General features: G+C 50.6%; 1 protein-coding gene across 2 annotated transcripts in view; it reads right to left on the bottom strand.

Moving 5' to 3' along the window:
• CRIP3 (cysteine rich protein 3) overlaps nucleotides 1-15,446 on the bottom strand; it is a 1,016,009-nt gene that overhangs the window by 355,541 nt on the left and 645,022 nt on the right. Inside the window, exon 8 of one of the 2 annotated variants that reach the window (XM_069608869.1) lies at nucleotides 2,666-2,776. The exons of the other annotated variant lie outside the window; for it this stretch is intronic. Within the exon in view, the coding sequence (XP_069464970.1) occupies nucleotides 2,700-2,776 (77 nt within the window). The 3' untranslated portion in view covers nucleotides 2,666-2,699. The remainder of the gene's footprint in view (nucleotides 1-2,665; nucleotides 2,777-15,446) is intronic. 2 annotated transcript variants of the gene reach the window in all.

Raw genomic sequence — 15,446 nt, 5'->3', positions numbered from 1 at the left:
GCGGGCCGCCTGGCGGTGGAGGAGCCACCGCTGGATCCTTTGGAGGCGCCCTGTCTGCCTCCGGAGCTCCGAAAGGGCTGCCGCTGTTGAAGCACCACCAGGGCCCGGGCAGTCTCCGAGTCAGTCTTGATGGCCTGTAGGGCCTCATCCACCGCCTTACCAAAAAGGTTGTTGCCGTCGAACGGCATGTCCAACACCCTGGTCTGGATGTCCTGGCGAAAGTCTGTCGCCTTGAGCCATCCTCATCGTCGGAGGCAAACTCTGTTGCCCAGTTGGCGAAATACGGTATCAGCAATGTCTGCCGTTGCCACCGTTATGGCGTGATCCGACGCCACCTCGCCTTCCTGCAGAATTTCTAGGGCCTCTGCCCTTTAGCAGGGGAGCTATCTTGAACCAGAGCTCCCTGTCGTAGCGGGCCACGATCGCTAAGGCATTGGCCGCCTTAATCGTCGTCGCCGCCGACTAGATGACTCGTCCCATAGAGTCCAACTTCTTGCCCTCACTGTCTGGCGGGGAGGTGGAAGTTGAAGCCGCCGCACCCGCTGCCGCCTTCTTAGCCGCTGCTGAGACGACAGAGTCCGGCGTGGGCCGGGCCCTGAGGCACAAGGGGGCGCATCGGGGACTCGGTACTTCTTCTCGTACCTGTTCCTCTTGGCTGGTGTCGTGGAAGGGTTGAGGACAGCAAGCCCTCCTCCCAGATGTCATCGAGTAAAGGCACCGCGAGGACCGTCTTCCTCTTGGCCTCTCGTTGTTGGTACAGAAACCCCTCCTTTTTCCGTTCTTCAGGGCAGAGCTGGAAGAGCTCGGATGCCCTGGTTATCATGGCGTGGAAAGCCAATTTCGTTGGCTGGAGATGCCCACGGGAGGGGGTGACGGGATGTCTGCTGTGTCATCGCCGCTGCCATCGTCCGTCCCCGTCGCTGTATCAGTCGCCGTATCCTCTCTAGGGTCCGGCGAGGGGGATGAGGGGTCCACCGGTCTCGCAGGCACGAAGGGCGGAGCGGGGTGGACTCTCCTCCGCTTGCTCGGAGGGCTTCCCGACGGGCCTGGTTCTGGATCCTCCGTCGGGGTCCGTGGTAATCTCGTTCTTATTTTGGTGCATAAGGATTGGAAACAAAATGGCAGCCGAGCTATCCTGGGGCTCGGGCAATGGCTGCGATGGACGGGATGGCCATTCCGCTGGGCCCCGTTTGTCGTCGTCGTTATCTTTGATCACGTCAGCAGGGACCGCCCGCTGGGATCAAACCTTCTCGAACCTCTCGTTGAGGCCTAAGGACCTCTCGTTGAGGCCTAAGGACCTCTCGTTGAGGCCTATAGATCTTTCGTTGAGGCCCTTCTCGGTTTCCACCAGTTGCTCCTCAGAGGCCGATTCCGAGTCTGTAATGTACACCGCCCCCACCCCTCTTTTTCAGCCGGGGGCTTCACAGGGGTTTTAGCGATGGGCTGGAAAGAGGAATCCCTCCGCGGTGGCAGGGATACTCTGGGCCCGGCGGGCGTTTCCACAGGCGTAGTCTCAGCTGGCTTCGCCAGGGTCGCAGCAACCACTTCTGTAGAGGCCTTTGCCGGGTGGATCAAAGCCCTCACCACCTTAGGCGCGTCCTGGGCCTTGGGGGTGGGGGGGGGGGGGTCAGCGCCTCACTCACGCTTCGAGATCGACCGGGTCTGCTCCAGCTGCCTACCCGGGTTCTCGGACTTCCTCTTCCCCGAACCAGAGCGCTGGCTCGTGGTCGAACGTGCCGGGGAAGTAGCGCCCTGCTTGGCAACCGATGAGCCCGACCTTTCGGCGCTCCCGGTGCCCGCGGACTCGCAGCGCTTGGCCTTCTGTTGGGCCCCGGGGCGCCCTCACAGGGCTTAGAAGCCCGCTCAGACTTCTTCGCCTTCTCACCTGCTGTGCCCTTCTCCAGCCAGGCGGCGAGGCGGGAACGACGATCTTGTTTGGTCCGTTCCGAAAGGTTCTTGCAGAACGCACAGTCTTTCTCCACGTGCGTCTTGTCCTTGAGGCAGTAGAGACATTTTGAATGCTCGTCCTCCTTGAAAACGTTCTGTAATCCGCATCCAGGGCAGCACCTGAACAGCTTGGATCCGGGCGTCGAGCTACCCGTGTCCTGGGCCATGTCCGTAGAGGTAGGCTGCAGATCTTCCGGAATCCTCCAAGAAGTATAAACCCGACGAAAACTTCACCCTTGAGGGGCGTAGAAGAATTCCGAAACGGATCCCTGTTATCGGAAGTAGAAACGGTGGAGCTTGAGGCTCGATTTAACCGAAAAAATGAGAAAATCTCCTGAAAAAGCATGAAAACGCAGTAAAATAACTTGAGAGCTAAACACAAGGACTCGCAACACTTCAGCGTGCAGTAAAAATCTGAGGATGGCTGCCAGAGGCAGGGTTTAGGGAGAGGGCATTCATTGGCTGGGGGCAGTATGACCCAGAGATCAGCGATTGGTTACTACTAAAAAAGACAGATCAGAAACGAAACTGATACTGATTTTTTCTTTACCGAGGATTCCCAGCCTGACGACAGGGAATATTCATGAGCATGTGAAGCCATGCCACACCCTATGCTGGAGAAATACTTTTACATTCATACATTTGTTAACATAATACAATTTTAACAGCGTATTGGAAAAATACTTTAGTGACTTCTATATATTGGTGTCGCGCTCACCTGTTTCCTATGTAGTTTGGACTGTTCATGGAATTCAGGGGAGATTATGTATTTCCGACTCATTAGCATTTGGATCATAAACATAACATCCAACATCACCAATATTCACACCTGTTACAAAAAATAAAAACCCCATCAGCGTCTATGATTATCTTTTTTTAAAACAGTCTTTAAAATACATGTTTTGCTTTATGTAATATCTACAAAGAAAAAGGCTAGCTTTCTAGACAGTTTCCAGATAAAACTGAGCTAAACTCGAGTCCATCTACATCCTTTGAGACTGCAGGCCCCTGTTTAATGCCATGCAAACATTGCTGACATTTATTATAGCCATTAGTGGGCAAAAAAAGAAAGGGACTTTAATCTTAGTACTACTCTGTGTATTTTCAGTAATATTCATAAAGGTTTAAACAGCTGCAACTATACGTGGGATTGCTTAACACTTTCGCAACTATATAGTTGTCTAACAGACTTTCTGTAGGTTCTATCTCTTCAGGATCACCCATCCAGTGGTTGTTGAATATTACAAGTGGATTACTTCCAAATAATAAATCGGCCTTGACGGGAATTCCTGTCATATATTACCAGTACCTATAATACTCAAGACAAGGCCCTGAGATTGTTTGCTGCGAGACAGGACCACTGTGTTCTATAGTACAGGTACCCATTTATTCATGGGTCCATTTTGATACGCATCTGTTTTTTGTATTTTGTCTTCTCTAGCTCAGTGGGGAGGTTGAAAAGGTGCATGCGATTCTGAATACCGAGAGCCACACACCTTCCACTCACCACCCGACCTGAGACTGGGCGATATGCTCCCACTGTTTCCTCCGATTGCTTGCCGATCCCCTGCTTCCAAACTGCCCTCCCCCACATTAAACCCCTCCTTTCTTGTTTTCTCCGCTTCTCTCAACATGCTCTTACCCCAATAAATATAAAGCGCTTCTTTCCGAAGCTAGGTCCACGTTGAATAAATACACTAAAAATAATAGTAATGATAATGAAGATACAAGCGCCAAAAACCCTATTTCGAATGGATTGTGTCCTCATCTATGGTTACTCCTTAAATAATGTATGTCTTCTGGGGCTTGTGAATCACATCAAATGCATCTGCAAAAGTGAAATAAAAACCTAAGTACTGCATGTCCCATTTGCGCATCTGCTCTGGTTCGAGTATCTAAACATTAGTGGCGAGCAAAATTAAGTATTACTCACCGGAGTGACTAACGCACGCTGAGTCCAAAGTCCCCTTTCCTCCATCCTGTTTGGGCGTCCCTTGCGAGGGACTGGAACGGAACCTCTTTACACCAGAAAATAAAAAGGTCCCCTTTAAATGTACCTGCATGCAGGGGCACACTCCGGGGAGCACGGGCTCCCTTAACTCCACCCACCAGTTCCACACCCCAGTCCCCTTTTGATGCGTCGGCTGCATTATACCTTAATAACCCTACTGGTCTTATTATAAGGGGATGGATGGTGGGATGTATGAAGGAAAGGGGACTATGGACCAGGAGTACGTTAGTCACTCCGGTGAGTAACACTTTATTGCTCCCATGTCTCGTACCCTTTCCTCCATCCTGTATGGGTTATTACAGTTGACAACAAACTGGAGTGGTGGGGGCGGAGAGCCTGACGTTCTAGGGAAATAGTTTACACAGCACCGCTTAGCCAAATGTTGCATCAGCCTTGGCACTGGTATCCAAATGCGTGGCCCATGTAGCTGCCCTGCTGATCAACTCCCAGGGAACGTGGCGCTGGAATGCGACTGCAATCGCTTTAGCTCTTACTACATGCGCATGCTTGCCCTGCGGCGGATCCTTACGTTGCACCTTGTATGCCTCCTGGATCGCTGCCGTCACCCATCGAGCTATGGATGCCTTGAAGGCTTGCTGCCCAGGTCTAGAGCCTCCACATATTGAAAACAGTGCAACTGTATTTCGGATGCCTTTCGTTCTAACCAGATAAAATGTCAACGCCCTCCTGATATATAGGCAGTGGAGCGTTTTCTCTTGGGGTCCGGGAAGAATGTCGAGAGCACAATCTCTTCGTTGATATGGAAGGATGAAACTACCTTCGGAAGAAACTTGGGTTGCATGCGGAGCATTACCTTGTCTTTGTGAAATCTAGTGTTTGGCTCCGAGGCAGCCAACAGCTGGATCTCGCTTACTCTGCAGTTATCAACCTTGACGCCAGAATGATAAAAATTGGTCGAGGGTGCGTCTCAGCGGGTTCACACCATGCTCCTTAGCCCAAAAGCAGAATCTTGCCCATTTACTTTTGTGCTGCTTGCGTGTAGCCTGAATCCTGGCATTTTGAATGATCTTCAGGTTGTCGCTGGACAGCTGAAGGTGCTGGAGCATTAGCTGCTCAGAACCAGTCCACTAGGGCTGGTCTCTCTGGAGAGGGGTGTAGCATTGCACCTCCCTGCTGTGCTAGTAGAGGGCCCTTCCATAAGGGAGTGGGGGAGTAGAATTGACATCTGCCGCAGGTCCGAGAACCAGGGCTGTGCCGGCCAGCGAGGCTCCTCAAGTATAATCCTGAGGGTCCTGGAATTCCTGATCTTGCTCACTATCTTGTGCACAGGCGTTGTGGGTGGGAATGCATCCCGTCCCAGGGTATCTGGACTGCGTCCCCTTCCTCTCCAGGACGCGAATTGCTGACACGTCTGATTTTCTGCTGTGGCAAACAGGTCTGTTGTTGGGTGCCCCCCACTGCTGAACACGTCCTGGAGGACGCTCCCATTCAGCTGCCACTCAGAATTGTCGGCAGCCAGTCGACTGAGCCCATCTGATTCCAGGGTGTACTCTCCAGGAAGGTGGACTGCCGAGAGCCACACACCCTGACTGATAGCCCATTCCCAGATTTCCAGGGTCAACGCAATCACTTGCAGGGATCTGGTCCCCATTTGTTGATATAGCACATGCAGGTTGTGTTGTCTGTCTGGATGCACACAGACCTACCCTTGATGGTCGGTTGAAAGAACTAGAGTGCCAACTGTACAGCCATAAGCTCCAGCCAGTTGATGTGATTCTGCCGGTCGGTCGGGGTCCATAGGCTGTGCACTGAGTGTGCCCCCAGGCTGGCTACCCACCCATGGAGTGAGGAATCTGTGATAATGGTGTACACTATGGGGGGTGGACGGAAGGGTCTGCCTACCAGAACATTCTCATCATGTTGCCACCATCTGAGTTCATGGTTCAGGTGTTGTGGGATGGAGGCCGGGGCCCCCTGATGACCCAATTCCTGATCCTAAGAATCCGGGAAATGCAACTGGAGCCTCATGTGGTGCCTGGTGTACGGAACCGCCAGGAAACATGCTGCCAGTATGCCCAAGAGGTGCTGATACTACCATGCTGTGGTGATTGACTTGCTGCGAAAATGGGATACTGCTGTTCGAATTGCTGTCAAAATATGAGGGAAAACTCTTGTCCCCCTTGTGGAAAACCCTCTTCTGCAGAATGTCCCACAATAGACCCAGAAACACTGTAGGACTGAGCTGAGACTTTTGGTAGGCGATTGAGAAGCCCATGTCAAATAGGGTAGAGAAGAGTGTGTGCGCCGAGTCCCGTACCTGCTCTGGAGAAGTACCCCTGACTAGCCAGTCATCAAGGTATGGGTAGACGTGCAGCCCCTCCTACCTGAGGAGAGACGCCACTGCATTCAAGAGCCTTGTTCTGATGAGGAGTCCTGTTGAAGGAGTTCCCTCCAACACTCGAGCCGGTGCTTAAGCGATCTTGGCGTGGGGGAGTCGCAAGTGGAGCAACCGTCCCAACCGTGGTCCTCACCAAGGCATCGGAGACAGAGTGCGTGGGGATCTGCTGTAGGGAAGGAACCGTTGCACGACGGGCACCTGCAAAATCCTGTCGGGCCAACATGCGCCGGGGACAGAGCTACGGCACCGGTGGACAGTGTTTCCAAATCTGTAGATAAAGGAAAAAGATAAGATGAGATACAGGGGAAAGCGCATGGAATTACGAGGCTAGGCCTCACCCAGGGGTGATGGTGGAGTGGTCCGTTCCCGTCAATGCGGAAAAGGGGACTGAGGTATGGCGCTGGTGGGTGGGGTCAAGGGAACCCGGGCCACACCCCTGCGTGCCAGTAAATTTAAAGGGGAAATGTCTTTCTGGTGTAAAAGTGGTTCTGTTCCAGTCCATCGCAAGGGACCCCCATACAGGATGGAGGAAAGGGGACAGGACCTAGGAGTAAGTGTACAGGACTCCATGTTGCAGTTTTTCATACTGTGCGCACAGGGGGCGGTTAATGAGGAAAGAGTAGCTGCTGTTCCCCCATGTAGAAAGCACTCTTGGTGTAGATGGCCATTTTGCATCATTGTTCGATGCAAGGCCCAATCCATAGTGTAATGATCTATTTGCTCAAGGACTCCTGTCAACAGGGCAAAAAAATGTTTTACAAAATTGAGGACTAGTTTTACGCAATTGCTTCTTTCAAGCACTCTAAAACGTGCTGCCCTATGAACATTCAGTGTATGTAAGGTTTTCCCTGACTGATCGTTGGGACTGGAAAAAAGCAGGCAATGCAATACACTGGATAAGGGAATAGTTTCTTACCTGTTACTCCATTTCTCCAGCATTGGTATCTTTCATGGATTCACATGCTTAGAATATTCCCCGTCAGACTGGGAACCCTCGGTACACTTATAAAGCCGTTTTCCATAGGAAAAAACTTTGACACCTTTGTGTCCTATCTACGTCGTTTTGGGCTGCTTACGCATGCCCCAATAGAACGTAGTGGTATAAATGCCCTGCCCCCACGGCTCCCTTCAGATTTTAACCCCTCCAAAGTAGCATGGGGGGAATACAAACATGTATATTGCATTCAGGGGAGGCCGGTGGGCGCATGTGAATCCATGAAAGATACCAATGCTGGAGAAGAACTAGTTACTCTTACCTTGTAACGTTCTTTCGATGGGATGTTCCTCCGACGTATTCCTTATCTTAGATAGAAATCCTTCAGCTTTGCTGGCCTCGGAAAATTTTTTCGCCAGAGGGCGCTGCGCGTCGATGATCGCCGAGTCGATGACCCTCGACGGCCTCCGTGCCGACGTCGACGTCATCCTGCCTATAAAGGCCGCGCGCAGCGTCCGTTGCTCAGTTCCGTTTTGTAGTCCCCAGTAATGTTTTTGGATTAGACTAATCACCTTGAAGGAGCATAGGCTGCAAACCCACAGGAAGTCATACTGCGGGGATGGATGGGAGGGTCGATAAGGAATACGTCGGAGGAACATCCCATCGAAAGAACGTTACAAGGTAAGAGTAACTAGTTCTTCGAAGGGATTGTGTCCTCCGACGTATTCCTTATCTTAGATAGACTCCCATAGCAGTGGTATTGTGACTGGAGGCGGGAGTAATAAAAGTTATGTTACCCTTCCAGAATGGACAGAGTGTAACACAGCCTTGCCGAATCTAGTTTCTTGACTAGAGGAGGAATCCAGGCTATAGAATTTGGTAAATGTATGTGCGGACGACCATGTGGCAGCCGCACATATATCTCGAATTGGCACCCCTCTTTGAAGGGCTGAGGATGTTGCGATACCCCTGGTAGAATGAGCCCTTAGATTTTGAGGAGGCTCCTTTCCTGCCAATTTGTAGCACTCCAGAATGGCTAAAATAATCCATCTGGAGATGGTTTGTTTTGTTATTGGAAGGCCCAACTTATGTCCTGCATAACCTACAAAGAGTTGGTCTGCTTGTCTGATCTTAGCCAATCTGCTGATATAGAAGCTCAAGGCTCGCTTAGGGTCCAGCCTGTGCAGTCTCTCTTCCTCCTTCCCCGGATGAGGAGGAGGGTAGAAAGAAGGTAATATAATCTTCTGAGTGATGTGAAACTCCGAGACTACCTTCGGGAGGAAGTTAGGCTTCACCTGAAGAACAACTTTGTCCTTGTAAAAGATTGTATGTGGAGGTTTACACGATAAGGCTTGCAACTCGCTAACCCTTCTAGCAGATGTCAATGCTATTAGCAAAACAGTTTTGAGGGTGAGAAGCTTCAATGAACAAGAGTGTAGTGGTTCAAAAGGGGCACCCTTTAGGAAGTTTAAAATTAGGTTTAAATCCCATAAGGGAACTTGAAAAGGTTTCGGGGGATAAACATTAGTTAATCCTTTTAGGTATTGTATTACCAATGGAATTTTGAAGTATGAAGGCTCCTCTGCAGTGCGCTTAAAGATTGATAGCGCTGCGAGATAGCCCTTAATTGTGCCAACCTGTAGGCCTGAATTAGCCAGGTAAAGTAAGAATGACAACACCATAGGTGTACCACAAGAAAAGGGTTCAATATTCTTTTCTCTGCACCAGCTGCAAAATTTGTTCCAACGGCAGCGGTATAGAGTTTTAGTTGCCGGCCTTCTGGCCGAAAGCAACACCTCCATAACATCATCCGGAAGGTCCCAATCCTTGTACCTCAACCTTTCAGACACCAAGCGTGAAGGTTGAGGGTCTTGATGGCTGGATGGAGAACCTGACCTTCCTTCTGCGAGAGAAGATCCTCTCTGTATGGCAGTCGAATTGGAGGGCAGATGGACATGTCTAGAAGGTCCGGGTACCACGTTCTCCTGGCCCAATCCGGGGCAATTAGGATCATGGTCTTCCGAAACCTTCTCAACCTCCTGATCATTTGAGGAATGACAGGGACCGGAGGGAACGCGTACAGAAGTGGGAACTCCCAGTCCACTACGAACGCATCTCCTAGAGCTCCTCTCGGGGGAAATTCCCTTGAGCAAAATCTGTCGCACTTCCTGTTGATACTGGTGGCGAACAGATCCACTTGAGGGGTTCCCCAAAGGGCGAAGATCTCTTGAAGGACTTCCTGAGCTATCTCCCACTCGTGAGAGACTGTGCTCTGCCTGCTCAGAGCGTCCGCTGTCAAGTTCTTCTCTCCGGCTAGGTGAATTGCCGATAGAGAGATTCCTTCCTGAATTGCCCAAAACCAGAGCTGCATCGCCTCTCTGCACAGTGGTAGTGAGCCTACGCCTCCTCTTTTGTTGAGGTAGTGCATGGCCACTGTATTGTCCGTCATTATTAGGACGTTTCTTCCCCGTACAGACGGCAGAAAAGCCTTCAGCGCTAGTCTGATGGCTCTCAGCTCCAACAGGTTGATATGTAGTCTGGACTCCGATGGAGACCAACGACCGCTGATGGTCAAGTCGTTGGCGTGAGCTCCCCACCCCGTGAGTGAGGCATCCGTGACTACTGTTATCTCCGGCCATGGTTGCCAAAACATTTCTCCTTTCAGGATGTTCTCCCGACAGGCCCACCACTGAAGGTCTCGGGCTACTTTGACCGGGATCCGAAGGAGATCTGTCATCCTTCCTGAGAACTGTGACCACTGAGTTCTCAGTGCCCACTGGAGGGATCTCATTCTCAGGCGAGCCTCCGGCACGAGGAATATGCAGGATGCCATGAGGCCTAGCAACCTCAGAAAGTCGTAGGCTGGGAGATATTGGGCATTCTGAAATCTGATGACCATCTGCAGAATATCTCGAGCCCTCACCTCTGGTGGCAAGGCTTTTCCCAGGGAAGTGTCCAGGACTGCTCCAATGAATTGGAGTCTCTGTGATGGTATCATCTGTGACTTCTTTAAATTGAGGGAGAAGCCCAGCTTGTGAAGGAAGTGGCAAACATAATCTAGTTGTCTCTGAGCCTGTTCCGAAGATACAGCTCTGATCAACCAATCGTCTAGGTAAGGGTAGACATGAATCCCTTCCCTCCTTAGACTTGCAGCCACAACCGACATTAGCTTGGTAAAGACCCTCGGGGCGGAGGTTAGCCCAAATGGCAGAACTCGAAATTGATAATGAGAGCTGCCAATTGCGAACCTCAGGTATCTCCTGTGCCTGGGATGGATCGGCACATGGAAATAAGCGTCCTGGAGGTCTAGAGATACCAACCAGTCCTGAAGCTGGAGGGCCTGAAGGATCTGAGAGAGAGTCACCATCTTGAACTTGTCCTTTCGGAGGAATTTGTTCAATTCCCGTAAGTCTAAGATGGGTCTCAGTCCTCCGTCCTTCTTCGGTATTATGAAGTAGGGGGAGTACCAACCCTTGTTCCTTTCCGCTACAGGTACCAGTTCTATGGCACCTTTCTCTAGCAGGTCTAAAACCTCCTGCAAGAGGAGCGGATCTGGAAGCTTCAAAGGGTTGTTCCCCGGTGGATGACTCTGAGGGATATGTAGGAAGGGCAGGCAGTAACCTTGGGCTACTGTCTCCAGAGCCCAAGCATCTGACGTAATAGCCTGCCATTCCGTCAGATGGTGAGTTAACCTGCCCCCTACTGGTGTTCTGTGAGGGGAGACCTCAGAGTGGTTTTGAAGCGGCTGATGCAGTTGCCGAAGGTAAAGTGGCTCCTGCTCCTGCGGGTGCGGCTTTCTTTCCCCTACCCCGTCCACCACGGGTAAATCTTCCTTGGCCTCTTTGAGCCGGTCGTCCCCTGCCCCTTCCATATGAGGAATAGTAACGAAAGGACCGTCCTCTCCACGATGATCCCGAAGGACGAAAGGTATTCTGACGGATAGCAGCTCCCAATGACTTGGCTGCTGCCTTGGACGTTTGCAGTTTCTCCAAACTGTCATCCGCCTTCTTTCCAAAGAGGGTAGAACCGTCAAAGGGCATATTCAAAAGCCTGGTCTGCACGTCAGAGGCAAAACCAGACTTCCTCAACCACGCATGCCTGCGGATTGTGGTACTTGCCGCCATGGCCCTGCTGATACTGTCAGCAGAATCTAGGCCAGTTTGTAGGGTCTCGCACATCGCATCTTTACCATCCCTGATGATGTTTAAAAATGCGTCCCTTTCCTCTCCTTCTTGGAGGCAGTCAGCCGCTGATGAAGCGCACTCCCAAAGGGTGTGGCTGAACCTAGCGAGCGTACAGGTCGCGTTAATAGACTTTAACGCCATGCTACAGGCAGAAAAAACCTTCTTAGCCATGGCATCATATTTTTTGTCATCCCTATCCTGCGGAGCAGTGGGGTATGCAGATGTGCTGCCTGATGAGGTTGCAGCCTGTACAACCAAGCTCTCAGGAGTAGGGTGTTTTGACAAATATTCAGGGTCAGAACTAGCCACCCTGTATTTTGTTGACAGTTTTTTATTTACTGCCGGGATAATTTCTGGCGTTTCCCAGTTTGTCAAAATCCTTCTCTGTAGAGCAGAGTGAAATGGAACCACAGGATCCTCCTGTGGGCCCTTGTCCAGTATGTCAGTGAGGTCATCCTGCTGAAAGGCAGGAGAAGGTGCAGACCAACCCATAAATTCTATGATTCTAGACATCAGAGCTCTATATGGAGTCTCCGCATGTTCTCCTGGGTCTGGTTTGATAAATTCTGCTTCAGGAGAAGTGTCCAAGCCACTAGCTTCCTGAAGTGCATCCTGAAGATTTTTTAATCTTCCTTCCTCAGAGGCGAAAGTCTCTGGCTCTGGTGATGTGGTCCTCTGTAAATCAATATCTTGGTCTGAATCCTCCCTTTCCTCAAAAATCGAGGTTAAAGGGGGATACATTGGTTTTTGGAATGGTATAAACCCCATTTCCAATGCAGAAGGAGCCATCATCACAGGCCTTGAAAACGTCGATGTCGTCGACACCGACGTGAAAGTACTCGAAGGCGCCGTGAAAAGCGTCGAGAAATGTGTACTAGGCCTCGAAGAACTCGAAAGGATCGGAGTCTTGCTCGAGAACGACGTCGACGTTCTCGGCGTCGAGTCGGAGGTCTTTTGTCTAACCGTTGGCTGTGGAGTAGCCGTGGTTCTTTCCTTCACCGGCGTCGATATCGGCGTCGACGTCGGCGTCGACTCGATCGACTGATGCGCCGATGAATCCTTCGACAACGGCGTCGATGGCGCCGACCTCTGTTTCGAAGGAGTTTTCGACGATGGCGTCGATGATGCTTTATCTCCCGATGGCTCGAGGCGCTTTCGGGTTGACTTTTCCGCCGGGTACTGCGACTCGCGGCGTTTAGATTTTTTGGGTTTTTCACCCGGGGTATCACCCTCAGCTGTCTTCGAGGGGGACGAGGCCGCTTTCTCGAAGACGCTTAGCATCTTTTTCCTGAATTCCTCCCACTCAGCTTGCGAGCTGCGTTTTGTGGGGCAATGAACTCTCTCAGGAGAACTCGACGAAGATGACGAAGGGGATCTCCTACGTCTCTTCTTCGAGTGTCTCGATGTCGACGAGTGGTGGGAGCCACTTCGTGATCTAGATCGAGAGTGTTTTTTATGGTGAGGAGACGAACGTCTCGACTCTACCGAAGAAGCTTTCGAGGAAGTTAAAGTTGACCTACCTCTCTCGAGCTTCCCCCTACGCTCCTTCAAGGCTTTCGCCGTCATGGAAAGGCATTCCTCACACTCCGAACTCTGGTGCGTGATTCCCAGACACCACAAACAGACCCTGTGAGGGTCCGTCAACGACATTTTCTTCCCGCAGTCTCGGCACTTTTTGAAACCGGACCGAGGGGTCGTCGGGTCGGAGGAGGATGCCATCGATATCGAGGTAAATAGTAGTTATTATATACGTTATCTTGACGAGAACTGAGCAACGGTGTTCCGAGGCACAACGAAGCGCGGAAAAACGGAACTGAGCAACGGACGCTGCGCGCGGCCTTTATAGGCAGGATGACGTCGACGTCGGCACGGAGGCCGTCGAGGGTCATCGACTCGGCGATCATCGACGCGCAGCGCCCTCTGGCGAAAAAATTTTCCGAGGCCAGCAAAGCTGAAGGATTTCTATCTAAGATAAGGAATACGTCGGAGGACACAATCCCTTCGAAATGGAGTTACAGGTAAGAAACTATTCCATTCTCCAGCATTGGATCTTTCATGGATTCACATGCTTAGAATAGATTGTATAGCAGTAACCCTGATATGGCGGTGTAAATGCAATCCAACATCATAAGCATACATTTTTCCTCCTTTTTTTATATAAACAGCAACTACAGGCTAGTTCAAAGAACTACCACAACAGTAATCAAATACCAATATATATATATATATATATATATATATATATATATATATATATATATATATATATATATATATATATATATATATATATATATATATATACATATACATATACATAAAAAAACAAGGTAATTTCCCTGAACAGGGCTTACCTCACTGAAACAGATGGTGCAAGACTGCTCGCCCCATCTGCACATCGTCTGCATGTTGCGGTTCGAGGCAATAATGGCGGGTAAATGTGTGTGGCACCGACCAGGACGCCGCCTGGCAAATGTCCGTCAGCGGAATCCCTGCCCACAGCGTCCGCCAGAGACGAAGTTGATCTCGTGGAATGATCTCTCGGACGTCCTTCTAGCGGCTTCCCCGCCTTGGAGTGACAAAAAGCAATCGTCGACGAGACCCATCGAGCTAGTCCTTGTTTTTAGATTGCCTTTCCTCTCGTCGATGGACCATAAGCCACGAACAGTTGCTGCGTAGTCCTGAATTGCTGAGGCCGATGAAGGTAACATTTTAGAGCTCTCTTCACGTCCAAAGTATGGAGGGCCTTTTCCGCAGTCGATGAAGGAGTCGCGAAAAAGGTAGGTAGAACAATTAGACGAACTTTTGGAATAAAATGAGGATTAGTCGCCAGCACTACTTTGTCCTTAAAGAACCTCAGGTGTGGCGGATCTATGACCAATGCTTGCATCTCCGAAAGCCGCCGTGCTGACGTGATAGCTATTAGAAAAGCCAACTTCCACGATAAGAACTTCATAGACAAGGAAGCCATCGGCTCAAAAGGAGCTTTCATTAGCCCCGCTAACACCAAGTTAAGACTCCAGGTCGGTGGAAAGCGTTTAATCGGTGGAAATGTACGGAATAAACCCTTCATGAAGTGCTTTATCAGCCTATCACTAAACAAGGGAGACGACTGTCTTCTCCGCGTGAATCTTGAAATGGCTGCTAGGTATACCTTTATCGACGAAAAAGGATAACCCGCTCTTCGCCAAATGCAGCAAATATGGTAGAAGCTGTTCCGGAGTTATATTCAGTGGTTGTAATCCCGGCTGATTTTGACACCACACGCAGAATCTCCTCCACTTGCATGCGTATGAAGTGTTCGTGGACGGAGCCCACGCGGCCTGCAGGATTCTCTGGCAATCCGACGAAAGACTGCGGGCGCCAAACTCCGAGAAGTCAGGAGCCAAGCTGTGAGGTTGAGACTGTCCGGGTCATGGTGCCACACTGTTCCCTTGTCCCGGGACAAGAGGTTCGGGATTTTCCGAAATGTTATCGGCTGTGCTATTGACAGTTGTAGCAGGTCGGAGAACCACGCTTGTCGCGGCCAATACGGAGCCATTAGGATCACTCGACACCTTTATCTGTGAATCCATTGCAGGGTCCTCCGTATGAGAGGAAAAGGGGAAAAGGCGTACAGAAACGTGTCCATCCGCGGCAAGGAGAAAACTCCCCCCAGCGAGCCCATCTGTGGCCACCTGCTGGCGTACAGTTTGCACTTTTTGTTCTTCCTTGTTGCAAAGAGATCCAGAGGAGGCTGCCTTCACTTTCTGAAGATCTTCGACAACTGAAGACGGTCTAGCTCCCATTTGTGTATTTGGTCCATTTCCCTGCTGAGGGAATCCACTTGCTCGTTCCTTACTCCAGGGAGATGGTGAGCTACGATGGTTATATTGTGTTTCAGAGCCCACTGCCATATTCTGAGCCTCGGTGGAAAGGGTTCTGGAACGAGTACCTCCCTGTTTTCTCAAGTAAAACATTGTTGTCGTGTTGTCTGTCAATATTCTCACTACCGAGCCCTTTATGTGTGGT

This window comes from Ambystoma mexicanum, chromosome 4q (assembly GCF_040938575.1).
Source record: "Ambystoma mexicanum isolate Mex_15411 chromosome 4q, UKY_AmexF1_1, whole genome shotgun sequence".
NCBI lineage: Eukaryota > Metazoa > Chordata > Amphibia > Caudata > Ambystomatidae > Ambystoma > Ambystoma mexicanum.
Note: the sequence above shows the minus strand (reverse complement) of the source record. Positions and strands in the feature narration are given on the sequence as shown.